This window comes from Stegodyphus dumicola, chromosome 9 (assembly GCF_044657685.1).
Source record: "Stegodyphus dumicola isolate Sdum_Otavi_A_Nest chromosome 9, ASM4465768v1".
In the NCBI taxonomy this organism is placed as follows: Eukaryota; Metazoa; Arthropoda; class Arachnida; order Araneae; family Eresidae; genus Stegodyphus; species Stegodyphus dumicola.
The window spans coordinates 105,568,871-105,584,204 of record NC_140776.1 but is presented as its reverse complement, the minus strand read 5'-3'; the positions used below and the strand labels follow the sequence as shown (position 1 = coordinate 105,584,204).

General features: G+C 31.2%; 1 protein-coding gene across 1 annotated transcript in view; it reads right to left on the bottom strand.

Moving 5' to 3' along the window:
* The window catches only part of LOC118203603 (E3 ubiquitin-protein ligase arih1-like), a 96,606-nt gene that overhangs the window by 12,567 nt on the left and 68,705 nt on the right, over positions 1–15,334 (bottom strand). Inside the window, exons 8-10 of the mRNA XM_035375886.2 lie at positions 12,783–12,889; positions 7,302–7,416; positions 2,517–2,647 (exon numbers count right to left, since the gene is read on the bottom strand). Of these exons, the coding sequence (XP_035231777.1) occupies positions 2,517–2,647; positions 7,302–7,416; positions 12,783–12,889 (353 nt within the window). The remainder of the gene's footprint in view (positions 1–2,516; positions 2,648–7,301; positions 7,417–12,782; positions 12,890–15,334) is intronic.

Genomic DNA, 15,334 nt, shown 5'->3' with positions numbered 1-15,334 from the left:
TCACTTTGTTATAGCTTGTAATGAGATTTTTTTTTTTTTTTTACTTTCTTTAATAATATAAATGTCATCTTAATAAATGTAGTTTATGAAAATAGAGCCTAAAGTAAGTAAATATAAAAATTTAGCTAATAAAGGCTCTTTAAATACAGGTCTTCATGACAGATCCAAAAGCCTGAGCTGCTCAGAGGTTAATTAAAATGTTGTGAGTGTGCCTTTATATATAGATAGATAGATAGATATGAAAACATATCAAATTATAAATTATTTTATATATATATTAAATTAGTTAAATTTCATTGTTATTTTGAAAGATATTTTTTTCATTTAATATTACCATTTGGTTAATGTTATCAAAATAACCATGCAAAATCATGATCACATTAAGCAGCACCAACTGTTTTATATTTTCTGAATGATTTCCTTAAACTGATAGTCCCGACAATTCAAGCTTAATTATAGGCTCAGATATTTCTTTGGATTTTTCACACAAATATATGGAACTCTTTAATTGATTAAGACTTAATGAGTATTTCACTTTCTACAAAAAGATTTAAGTTATTATTAAAATTAAATACTTTTTCATATTTGTATGAAGAACTGGTCTTATCATGCATCATAACATAATAAAAAAAATCTGATGTGTACACCACATGATTTCCTTGTACGGAATATTAAATCATACGCATTTTTTCTTGCATTTCATTTAAACTTATTAGATTGAATTAAACCTACTTCGCCAACAGCGCATAAACCACAATAGAATAAATGCATTCTTTAAAATTCACTTTGTTTACCATAGCGACACTCTGGCGCTAGGTTTACTTAACAGTATTATATTTCGTTCATATTATAACTCAGAATGCACAAAATTTATATCCTTTAAAGAATTATCTAACCGTTGCCACATGTTCCATTCAAATACTATATTAAAGCTAGAACGATGTATAAAAGAAATTAAGCAAACAAAACAAAAAAGAAACAGTTTTTTACAGACGATTGAGTATTTCTCATTCAATTAATTCCGTTTTCACTTCGCGACAAGGCAAAAATACATAAAACTCAAAATATCTGTATTAAAAATTACGAAGTAAATCTTAAACGCTTATTTCCTCGAAAAAATTCCAGAAAGGATTAAGCATGATTTAAATAATAAATGAAGGCATTATCTTTGTTGTTGCGAAGCTAAGTTTCTCTAGATTGGTAACAAATCTGCTATCCTGCTAATTCAAATGTAAGCAAGAGCAATGGCCGCCATCGAAAACATTATTAGGCTTAGCGTCACTTAAACAATTTTAAAATTGTTGATAATTCTAAAAATATTGCATACAGATTTACTAAAGGCATAAAAACCTTAACCGGAAGATAAGAACAACATAATTCAATCATTTTTAAAGCAAAAAATGTACAATTTACAAACATATAAGAGTAAAGAAACTGAGATCACGGAGTCGATATATATATAAATATACTTATATACGTTTGGTGCGGCCGATTGCAACCAAAATACGAGGTGCACATCTACATGTTATAGCAGTCCAATATACAAATTTCAACGTTCTGAGGCTACTCGTTTTTGAGTTATGCGAGATACGAACGTACATATGCACGTACGTACATACGTTTGTACAGACGCCACGAAAAATTCTCTTCAGAATTCATTTTAAAGCAGTTTTATAATTTTTTGGAGGAAAAGAGTGTTTTATTCGGTCCTTACATACAGATAACACGGAAAAACATCGTTAAATTGCACTTGAAAGAGGTCAAAATGCGATATTTTCGTTGAAATATGCTGCCTGAAACTTTTCGCGATTACAATACTTCCTTTTTACTTCGTACAAAGAAGTAAAAAAAAAGGCTTAGCGGCATTTAAATAACTTTAAAATTGTTGATAATTTTAAAAATATTGCATACAGATTTACTAAAGGCATGAAAACCTTAACCGGAAGATAAAAACAACATAATTCAATCATTTTTAAAGCAAAATATGTACAATTTACAAACATGTAAGAGTAAAGAAACTGAGATCACTCAGCCGGGTAACAGAGTGGATATATATATAAATATATTTATATACGTTTGGTGCGGCCGATTGCAACCAAAATACGAGGTGCACATCTACATGTTATAACAGTCCCATATAAAAAATTACAACGTTCTGAGGCTACTCGTTTTTGAGTTTTGTGAGATACGTACGTACGTTCGTACAGATGCCACGAAAAATTCTCTTCAGAATTAATTTCAAAGCAGTTTTATAATTTTTTTGGAGGAAACGAGTCTTTTATTCCGTCCTTACGTACAGATATCATGCAAAAACATCGTTAAACTGCATTCGATAGCGGTCAAAATGGATATTTTCGTTGAAATATGTTGCCTGAAACTTTTCGCGATTACGATACTTCCTTTTTACTTCGTACAAGGAAGTAAAAAATACCAGTTTTTTAATTTATTTTTTTAAAAAGTATACCATAACATTAAAAGTTTAAAATAAGGAAAAGGAATTCACTAGAGTAGCTTACCATGCTGATCCATGAGGATTCCATGGGCCCAGACAGACCCAACAGAAATCAAATCTGCAATTCTGATTCTTGCAAATCATATGATTACAACCTCCATCCTTCTCAATGGTGATATTACAACTTGGACATTCCTGTAATATTATATAACATTTTAAAACATAAAACTTTAAATGTTAGAGCATTCAGATGATCCATATTGTGATTTAATCTTTTGCATTAGCATGTCAGAATTGGACATTGCTACACAAACTTCTTTTATATAAGGTTCCCACAGAAAATAGAACTTTTAATTTCCCTGATCAAACATGTAATTTTCATGGCCATACATGACAAACTACAATAGAACATCAATTATCTGAGATAACTGGGACCATAACCACCTTGGATAATTAAAAGTTGGTCAATTAAATTTTAAATGATGGCAGTTTTTAAAATTTTTTTTTACCTTGAAGTTTTAAAAATAAATACACTAATGCTACTAATAACATTTAAAAAAATTTCTTTATTAGTAGATAAAATTTATCGTTTCAATTATACAAATAACGTCCACATTTTATTTCATGACAAAAATATGCACGAGAAGACTGGAATAAACAAACTTTATAAAAATTTATATAACTCGTGAGTTTTGTCAAATTTCTCATTGTGCTTTTATCAGACATTATTACCATTATTATTATTTGAAGAAATAATTTATTAACCTTTCTTGTGACAATCCAATAATTCTGCCATCATACAAGCACCCAACATTTTTATCAACAAATGATTCATAGGAGAAGAATGAGGCTGTTCCTTTAAGAACTGAAGAATTTTGCTTAAGGCCATCAGAATGGGCAGTTTTCATATTGTCCATTTCCATTTCACTGCTATCCTCATCATCACTTCAATTTTCATTGTTCTCTAGAACTACGATGTGAATAAAACCTCCTCACTTAAAGCTTGAAAATTTGGTTTGCTATTTTCTACAGTTATAAATTATGAAAAGACATCTTGAATGATGTCTCCAGACCCCTTTATACCCTGAAACATACTCACAAAGCCATTGTCAGTTGATATGTGAGTGTTAACTCTCCGACTGCTAAAAAAAAATTTTTTTTTTATCAAAATCGTTCCAAAAATTGCCCCCCTTTTCTGTATTCCCATTTTTATATGCAAGACTTTGAATAGGTTTGCATAAAAAATCAGTTTAGAGATTTATCATACAAACACAAAAATTCAGAAAATAAATCTTGATTAGATTATAATTTACTTTATAGAGTATAAATTTAAAGTATGCATTGAAATGTAAGAAAATATTCAATATTTACACTAATTACATTAAAAATTTAGTTATGGTAAGTTTCAAAATAATGTCCCAGGCAAAGTCCTACTTCACATTATTTGCATCAAATTCATGTTTCTTAATGAATTTTTCTGCCAGTCACAGAATTTTTTTTTTGGGGGGGGAGGGCAATAAGTAACACATTTTCTGTCAGGTTCTTCTTTTAAGGGATTAGGAGGTATTTGGCTTGCAAAATTATGAGCTGCCAATATCAAACAGCGGAGAGTAGAGCTATGTCTTCCAGGTGTAATGCATGCATCTCCATCTAAATACTATCTAATCCGGCAGTAACTGTGAAATGCCCCACCGCGCGACAACCTTACATAATGGTTTCAGGCGCTATTGCCTACGATTCCATATCACCTCTAGTTTGTATTCAGGGCACTATGACGGCCCAATGATATTTGGATAATGTACTGCGGCCGGTGGCAATCCCCTACCTTCAGGGGCTGCCTAATGCAATTTTTCAGCAGGATAATGCCCGACCACACAATGCTCGCATCTGCCAACATGCCCTGCAAGGTATACAGATGCTTTCTTGGCCACCGTACTCTCCTGCCCTGTCACCAATCAAACATGTGTGGGATGTGATTGGACGCTGTTTGCAGACTCTGCCCCTGCCTCGTTCAGAAAATGAACTGTGGCAAATGGTTGAAAGGGAATGGAGAGCCATTCCTCAGGACACCACCTCTTATTGACTTATGACCATAAAATCCCTTGGTCACCACCCAAAAAATTATCAGAGCATCCCACTTTTCCAAAATCCTTGCTATAGACTCTAAAAGAGAAAACCATCTTTTACTACAGTATTTCAAAATTTTGTCAGATTTTGCATTCTGTCCCACAATTAGTTGAGCAACTTTGAAGCTGTGCTTTAGTTTTGAACATTTCTCCATATAAAAATATATATCTACTAACAACATTTCTATTTCTGAGCCAATAATTTTTAGTAGCCTTTTTTGCAGCTATATGCAAGAAATGGCATGGACAACCTTGGATGATTATGTTTGGTTGATGCATTTTGATAAACGATGCTACACCTGTAAATTTTCCCATCATATTAGTTAGTAGCACTGTCTGAAGAAAATGATAAGCAATGTTTCCCTTCTAAACCTTTGCTTATAAAGTTTTCATATATACAATTAAAAATACCCTCTCCAGTATTATTAGTGCATTCTAATATAGAAATCAATGAAGTAATTATCACTCCCCTTTCTTTGCTATAATCAAAGGGTACAATTTGTTGTCATTACTTCCATCAGTAGTTAGAGAAAACGATGTATTGCAAACTGATTTTACTATATTGGCAACAGTACTTTCTGGAAGCATTTTAAATTGGCAGCAGTTTTAGTACGGAAACAGCAAAAGTTTTTGCTATGGCAGAATCTGGAAACAATGCATTGAAAAGCTGTTTGGAATGATCCGAAACTGAAATTGATAGATTATGTTCAATTAAAAATTGAACAAAATAGCATTTGGCTTTTATGGCATCTGTTTCATTATCTTTCATGAAGAAATTCGTTATTTCTTTAGATCTTACAATACCAAGTTATTATGCTTTTGAGAAAGCACATGCCATGTACAGTCATCCTTTCCACCATGCGCAACTGAGAAGTCTCTGTTGCATACACTGCAATGTGCGTAATTCACAGAAACTTCGGATGTTTAATGCATGGAAATTCTGAAGAACATGAATCTTTAAATTTCTCCTTTTATAATTAGCATCTTGATTTGATACAGCATAATTAACAAAAAAATTCCAACTGAATCACAGTTTACAAAACACACATGCTATGATCTCGTCGCAAACTAAACAAATGGAGCCAAGGCAGGTTAAACAAGCCCTATACAGCAGCCAAGAACTTCAGAGTGGAAGGAACTATAGATACAGGAAAGAACGGTTGGAGCTGTACTGACCTATGATTGGCTATTCTTCAAAACCAGCAATGTACTCAACACATGATACATGATGACATGAGTATTCAGCAAATCATTGGATGAATTAGTTGATTCTGTTTTGGATACTGGTTCTCCTACCCTGTTTCTATAAAATTCATAGTTTCTTCCATACTTTTCATAGCTAATAGTTTTTCAGGAATTTCCATAGAAATCATAGAGAATCCATAGTAGTTGGAGTTTATGCATACATATATATATGTGTGTAATGAAATCATTTTTGATGATAATATAGATATTAATATGTGATGGACTGAACATTTTGTAGAGTAATTAAGTTATATCAGTGCAGAAAAATGAAAAATGTGCAATGCCCTCATCGGTATTCAAACTGCAGATCTCTCAAATATGTGTTAAGTGTGCTTTCAGCTACACTATGAAGGCGCACGGAAGGGTGGAAGAAAATACCATACATACTCCCCCTTTTAAAGTGCAGCTGGGGATGAGGAGATGCTATCACCAACTCCTTGTAGTGTTGAATTAATTATCGTCCTTCACGTTTTAGTTCATGAACCATTTGTAGAATTTTTTTAAGCAAGCAAATCAAAGAAATGTGCAGTGCCTTTGGCGAGATTTGAAATCCAGACCTCCTGAATATGCAAAGAGTGTGCTTCCAGTTACACCACGAAGGCATGCACAAAGGAGGGAGAAAATACCTTAAAACTTTTTATTCTTGATAAAACATTTTGTTACAAACATGATTGAAATGATGCAAAAAGTTCCCTCTTTCTTGAATTATTACATTGATAATTTTTTATATTTTTGTAAGATATTTGAAAGAAAGAAAGAAAGCAAATCTGAAAAGCAAGCCAGAGAAGCCGAGAAATGCATGACTCATAGTATGGAGATATGTTAACATGTTGATTGCCGCTCGCATTTTACGTGTTTCGCCCATGGCGCCAACAAGAATTTTTTGTTATGCAATGTATATTATGTTGAAATATTACCTACAGAGGATAAGGTGAGTTATATAATCATGTTTAATGCATTTTTCATGATGGGAGTCACCAGTGATCTCAGAGGTGCTGTAAACCATTTTTGCAGTTTATTATTTGAATTTTTGTGATTTATTATTCTTCAAACCATTATAGAAACAATGGTATTATTAAAAAATGTATCAGTGTCAATATTTACTCCAATTATGCATTTTTACTATTGGTCGCCTCGCCGATCACTAGTGGCCCCCCCACGGCGCTGTAGCCAAGTCGCCTGCCGGCCACCGGTGACCCCCAAGGCAGTGAACGAGTTAAAAATTATTTAGTTTTTGTTTGACATTATTCTTACTGGCTAATGTAGATTTTAGTTTGAAAATTTTAATATTATTATAGTTTTTAAGTGCCTGTATTATCAGCATTGCATAAGAATCACTATGCAGTTTACAGGATTAATTATAATCATATTACTATCTTTAAGATAGAGACTTCAGGAGTTGTTTAAAAAAAAGTTAGGATACTGTTTTACATATTTTTTACCTTACATATATATATATATTATAGGATCATAATAACCTTTGTGTTTGCTGCAATCCAATTAGACGTTTCACTGTCATCATCACATTTCTTTTGCCATTTTTTCAGCAAGTGGCACTTTACAGGGTCATGCCAATTTCGAGAACACTGAAAACTATGAAAGATACAAATCTTTAAACCATGACATAAATTTCACTCGAATATAACAGAAATTGCTTTAGTTTTGCAATCTGCAAGTATAAAACTAATTTTAACTCTTCAATGAATTGTTAAAATACTGCTCAGATGTAACTCTTTGTACTTTACAATCAATTTTGTATATGACTATAAATACTTTAAGTACATATTTTTGTATACAAACTTTGGAGCAAAAATTAATACAATACTTGGCTTTATTTATCTAAATTTTTAATTAGATAAAAAGGGGTTCATTCACGTTAGAGTTAAAATGAATTTGAGTAAATATTCTATTCAAAATTAATTTTTCATTTGTTTTGTTTTTATTTTTCTCAGTAATATTCTCAGTTATTTCAAATAAAACTAAAACTTGAAGAGAAATAATTTCTAAGGAAAAGATATTTTAGTTAACTTCCACAAAAAGCTATCATTTTTGTATAAAAGTTCACAAAAATTTTGACTGGTCTTAATAAATAAGCTACATTTATTGAAATACTTTTGATCAAAACTTTCATAACAGATAAAAGCAGAGAAAAATTTGGTAGGAGTGATGATTACTGATAAAGATTCTTTTATTTCTTCTCTTCTTTTACAAGATTACGCTTTTAATACGAGAATTTCAGACTTTATTTTTTAGAATAAAGTACGCTAAGCTACACAGAAAATGATATAAATAACCTGAAACAAATTTGCAATCAAGAAGAAAGATTAATAGAAGTAAACAATGCAAAACATAAAATAAATCACGCATAATTCCCTACTTTTTATTATTAGAATTATCAATAAAATATTTCTGGCTAATAAAGTTAATTAAATTTTTTTAAATAATGCAGCAGTAAGTAATTTTCAAGTCAACTTTTAAAAAATATGTACAAGTAGCTCCTATTTAACGCAGTACCTTTATAACACCATTAAAGAATTTGGAAAAATTTCCCCACTATCATATTTTCCTGAAAATAAGTCTCAGTATCATTTTTCAGGATGCTTATGATATAAGCCCTACTATAAAAATAAACAGCAGTCAAAATGCAGCAGACACGAGGGATGGCAGAATCACTGCGAAATGACCGATTAGAATGGAGAGACATGTGCACATTTGATAATAAGCAAATATGATTATAACTAAATTAGAAACTTCATAATTTGATATGATGCTGGGTGTTATAATGAACATATTTAATACCTACAAGTAAAGTAAAGAAAAGTTTTCTGAGCTTTAGGCTCACAATTTTTATTACTTCTGCAGGTTCCATCATTTTAAACAATTTTTGCTGCCATACCTATCTTATAAGCAGGGCTGTGGAGTCGGTAGGGAAAATGACCGACTCTGACTCTTGGAATTTTAATGACTCCAACTCCTTCATATATATGTAAACATAGAAACATGGGTACAGCTTTATTTTTTTTAATATAAAAGAAGTAGTAGATGCATAGTAAATTTTTTATATAAATTAGCATTTATTATGAAATGGAAAAACTGGCATTAGTAATTTCTAAGAAACCGTAAAACTTCGGCAAGATCTTCTTTGTTAGAGGACAATAGATCCGATTTTATAAACTTCAGAATTAAAAAGAGTCTTTCCACACTAACTTAAGTAGGAGGAAGAGCTGTTACTGTTAAGGCTACTTCTTTTAACTTTTCATGATACATTTTTATAAGTTCTAAAAGAGGTGCCTTGCAAGAGCAATCATATTTATCTATTTCTTCAAAGGCCGTGTATAAATCTTGTTTGTATTTTTTCATTTTTATATCTAAAGGCTCTTGGTTCTTTATTTTCATTCGCTTTGCCTTAGCCTTATCAATATTATCCAAATATTTGTCAAAATCTAATTCATCAGTGGAAGAAGATGATAGAGACTCAGTTGCAATATCTGCAGTTTGACTGTCCTGATTTGAATACTCCATTTGTTCTGAGAATAATTTCATTCTTAATGAAAATTCATAGATGGCTTTCTTTGCTTTTTAATTTGTTTGTCATCAAACAAAATTCGGCGTTTTGGATCTACATATATTGAACCCAGCATGATCTTATTGTCTAGCAAACTAGTTTCTCTTTTCTTCATTGAAGAAATGATTCCTTCTGCAATAAACTCTCCATTTCAGAAAGAACAAACATCACATTCTTCCAGTCTTGCCTCTTAATAATTCTTCAGATTGTAGCTTTTTGGTTGCTATATATGGCATAGAAAGAAGAGTTTCCAATTCTGCAAGATCATTCCACAGTCTTTCTGTTAGTGAAACATTAAGGTTATCTACATCTTCTAACATTCTCATCTTCTGTTAATTCTTCAGATTGCAGCTTTTTTGTGGCTATATACGGTGTTGAAAGAAGGATTTCCAGTTCTGCAAGATCATTCCATAGTCTTTCTGTTAGTGAAATATTAGGGTTATTTACATCTTCTGAAAAAGCTCTTTTCCTAACAACCACTATATCATCAAATATATATTTCTCCATTGCGTTGCTCCTTTTCCTGCTCGCTTCCTAAGAATGGCATCAATTTTGGGAGTTCTTGCTGCTTACCTCAATTCACCAAGGAGATTAGTAACTAAATGAATCAGTTTAATCAATAATGGCAAATATCACATCCATCCTGCTCCTTTACATTTATTTACTAATATGTCAATAAAATAGAAAATAACTATGTATTAATGTATATAGTCCATAAATAAAAATATTAATTCAGTTTGTCATTTTTTTTTTTTTTTTTTCTTTTTCAATTCACTTTAATTTCATTTCAAATTCAAACTGTTCAACAAAAACTGGAGTTGGAGTCGACGTGTTTTTTAGCGAGTCCAACTCCGACTCTTTTTACCCAAAAATCTACCCGACTCCGACTCTACAGCCCTACTTATAAGTCCTCAGTTAGCAACTGATTTAATGACAAATTTAAAGGAAATAATATTTTTATTCACCAAACAAGATAAGTGTAAATAGAAAAGGCTATTCTGTCAAGTACAAGAAAGGAATCATAGAGGACTCCAAAGGCCAGAATGTTTTTCACAGATTCTGCAAAAAGAAGCTGGATCTCTTTTTGCAAAGATAGAAGAACTCTACTCTTGGCTGTGAAGAATTACAACCAAAACTAATCACACCAAATTCAGGTTGGAATTAGGGTTTGGAGCTTTATGACAATGTTCCAGCAGATGATAGGGCCATAATTGAAATAATATAAATTTTTGTATATGAATATATACAAAAATTACAGGGCATACAGATTCTTGTACATGAATACAGTCAAACTCTGCCATAACAAACCCCTAAAAGTAAGGAATGAAACTTTTGGCCTTGTCCAATTTCTGATACATTCAATGTTATTTAACACTGGTACAGCAAACCTAAATGTATGGAAATTGGACATAATGAACTGTATGGATATCTGCCATTAAAACTTCTTTTTGTTTTTCATATTTTTTTCTAGAATTTCTGCAAGTTTAAAAATGAAAAAAAATTACTTATCCTGAAAATCATTCATACTTAAGACATGCATTCCATTTGTATAGAAAAAAGCCTTTATGTTACTTTTATATGTATTCTCACTTTTCTCTATTATAAATAAAGGATCTGCAAGACAGGGATGAACCCAGTTCTAGACCATGACACAATATGCTAGTGACCACTGAAACAAAGAAAAAGATTGGCCTCTTTCTTCTAGTAGTGAAGTGAGTCTGGGATTGTACAGTTGCTTCATTTATGGGAATGACATTTTGATCCTTATTTGTTCCAATATAAATGTACTCCATATTACATCCTTCAAATACATGTTTTGCAATTTTTACATATTCTTATAAAGGAATCTTTGCTTCTTAGCCATGGATAGAATTTTCCTGGAATCTATATCATGCCAGAAACAAATTACATATTATTTTTGCAGTTAGAAGTTAAGTAAAAGTTGAAATTAAATTTGTTAGCATTACTTGTTATTAATTTTTAATATTTTTGCATTGTAATGGATAAAATTATTCATACTTATAACTGATCAATTTGAAGAAAAGATTAGAACAATTATACTTATGGTAAGTCATTTATCTTGTACAGTTACTAACATACAGTGAAACTGGAAAAGAACAAGTGACAAATATAATAACTATGTGTAATAATAACTGTAATTAAATCTAATCTTAACTGTAATAAATCTAAATGGCATTTCATACACCATACATCTAAATGGTATATTTTTCAATTAGATTTATTATTCAGTTATTTTGGTAAATATAATCGCGTAAATTTCTTTTAAAATTTATTTATTTATCATTCAATTTTTAGAGGTTTTTGAGAGATAATGCACTTTCTCTTATCAGACTGGAGAGAGCGAATACGGAATTTCCTTGAAATGGAATATTTACAGTGAAGGCTGATTATATATGAATAAATGTATGCTGTTGAGCATTAAGAAATAAGATGCCAATTGAAAATAAGCCCTAATGTACCTCTGGAGCAAAAATTAATATATAACCTGGTCTTTTCAGAGAACTATGGTATCCGGCATTTCTAAACACGATTTCACTCACACAATATATGACAAAAGAAACTATCAAATCCAAATACTACCAAAGCAGAACTCCGATGCCTCAACATCTTGGCATGTTAAAATAAAAGGTATTTAAGAGAAACCACTATCAAGACAAAATAAAAAATCTGCAAGCTTTCAGATTTTATATTATGCTCAAAGGGCCTTTTTTAACATTCTGTGTGTTACCTTTATTTATTAAATATTATGTTCTTCTAAACCATAAAATTCAACAGCAATATCGCAAAATAATTTTTAAATGAGCATATCTTTAGAATTGTCAATACACAGTCTCACGCACTGGAGATATTTTTTTTTTTTTTTTTCTGTACAGTGTTGCCATTGCTCGCATTGAAATCATTGAGTCGCATTGAAATCATTTCTTAAACAAAAATTCGTTAAAACTTTACGAAACATGAAATAGATAATAAAAGAAATTCCAAATTCCAAGTTTAGGCTCCCAGATGCCCATATTCTATTTGAGGACAATTTCCTGAAAATTTTATGTGTCTAGGTGCCATTGCTTTTTGCAGCACGAGAAACATACATACATTCGTACAGATTCTTCATTATTTAAATTCTTTAAATATAATGCAGGGCTCTAATATTTAGTTGCAACAATTTGAAAAATTAACCGAAACTTATTGTGAATCAATGGAAAATGCCAAAACAAAATTAATAGCCCTTCTGGGCTATAAGCCATTCGGGCTACAAAAAATTCAGACTTCTGTAGTAATTTGGAACAACACATCTTTATTTCCTTGCAATTAAAAACATTTTGTTAATGATACTATACTACTTATTTTTTAACATGCATCGTAAAACATCATTTACCAGAAAGTATGACCACAGGTACATGTAACAGGACGAGCATCAACATAATGAGCTTTGATAACATTGTCACAGTCAGGCTGAGGGCAGTGCTGTAGCAGACGGTTACACTAAAATAAATAAATGAAATTATATGGAATATATATTATATAATTACATATAATTATATTATTATACAGTAAATAGGTGTATTTCATAATAACAAAATAATTTTTTAAAAACAAAATATAAATATGCTTAGCATTTTTGTGCATTAAGCTGCTGGAAAATTATCAGTTAAGACATAAAATAAGAAATTAAGAACTAATTTTTTACAAAGACCAAAAATTTTAATTTATAATTAATAAATTTCAAAAGATCCGAAAAACGCAATAAAAAATTTATAAAATGTTAAAACCAAACAAGCTATACCCCAATTAAAAAAAAATTAAAGAAATTTAAAGAAAAACGAATATGATAGAAGAGGACGAAATGGCATTGAAGTTGATTGAATTCCTCTTCAATTATATTTGTTTTTCTTTACATTTCTTTAATTTTTTGAATTGGGGTATTGCTTGTTTGAAAATTTTTGGTTTTAACATTTTTTAAATTTTTTATTGCATTTACAGGATTTTTTGAAATTTATTAATTATGAATTTTTGGCCTTTGTGAAAAATTAGTTCTTAATTTCTTACTTGATGTCTTTAAATATATGTATTATTAATTATATATTGCATAATTTAAGTTCATATTCCATTGAAATAGCAACAGAAGAACACTAAAAAATGAACATGGTAGTGAATATAATCACTGCAGAAACTGAATAACTGATAGACAAACATAATTGTTTTATAAAAAAATGTAAGAATCACATTTATTATTACTATTATTTTTATATTACAGCACCTGGGTTTTTATTATTTTTAAATTTATTTTCATATAATTATTAATTTTCTATTCATCATTATCTCTTAGGAAAGGAAAAATTATTGCAAACTGAAATTAGGAAAGGTTAATATCGGGTTTCAACGCAAGTTTTCTGCCACCACAAATATCGCCTGTGCAAACAGTTCATGTTGCCGTGTTTAATAATATTTTGCCAAACAATTTTTTTTTTTTTTTTGCTTTTGAAAGAAAGAGACTTGCTTTAGAATACTGTATTATGAAATATGTAAAAAAATATCATTATCATTAAGTATAGCGAGTCTGAAATGGAACTATCACACTACCAGATTAAAGCCATCATTTACTTCCAATTCTGTTGTAAAAAGTCAGCTACAGAATCTCACCAAATCTTGTCTACACCTTCAGGTATTAATGTTGTATCATTTGACATGTAAAGGTTTGGTACTGAAAGTTAAGTAATAATAATAATAATAATAAAAAAGATTATGACATTTAAGGAGCAAAGAGCTCTGGCCAGCCTACCGATGTTGATGAGGCCCATCAGCGAAACCTCGTAGAAGAAAATCAGTATTCAACCACTACAGAGCTTACCAAGGAGTTAGACATTAGTGTCACGTTTATTAGTTGCGCTATGCATCGCATAAAAGTGATGTACAAATTCAATCACAGGGTGCCGTATGAGCTGCTTCAAGCAGATAAAGACAGATGTGTTCGGGCCTGCACTAATCTACTTGAATACCAACACAAGGACAAAATTCTGGACTGTATAGTCACTTGTGATGTAAAGTGGATTTACTTCAACAACATAGGCAGAAAAGAGATTTGATCTGTGCATGGAGAGCCCATCGGCAGCATCGCAAAGCATAATTTGACTAACAAAAAGATCATGCTTTGTATCTGGTGGCATTGCCATGGCATTATCCACAAAGAGTATCTAGAAAAAGGTAAAACACTTGACAGCAAGGTGTACAGCGAAATGCTAGTCCATGTTTACACTGCTATCAAGGAAAAACGTCAAACTGAAATCTGGCACAAAAAGGTAATGTTCCATCAAGATAATGGAATACCACATGTGTCTACATTCACCGGCTGAACTTCATATGGACTCGAAAGGGATCTTTTGTCAAACCCACCATATAGCGGAAACATCACTCCTTTGGACTTCTTACGGACTTGAAAGGGATCTTTTGTCCAACTCACCATATAGCCGAAACATCACTCCTTTGGACTTCTACCTTTTTTCATACCTGCAGCTACATCTTGCTGGTGCTATCTTCCATTCTGCACAGGACATCTGAAATGAGGTTCATCTGTGTTTTGGACTCGCAACCACCAAGTTTATGGGCCTAAGGCTTTGAAAAACTATCAAAACATTGGGAGAAAATTATAGATTTGGGTAGTGATTCCTACCCACTATAAAGGTACAGCTTTCATGTTTCTTTTTCTAACGTTATTAGGAACGTTGTTTGGAGGACAACTTTCATTACAACCAGATATTTAACAGGGTTGTGTTAAAACTATTAAATACTTGTAATAACTTCAAAAGCTGTTTAAAATTTGTAATGGTATACATTGAAATCGAGCATTTTAAAATAGACACACACACACACACACACACACAAAAAAAAAAAAAAAAAAAAAATACATATATAAAAATAAGGTAGAACAGT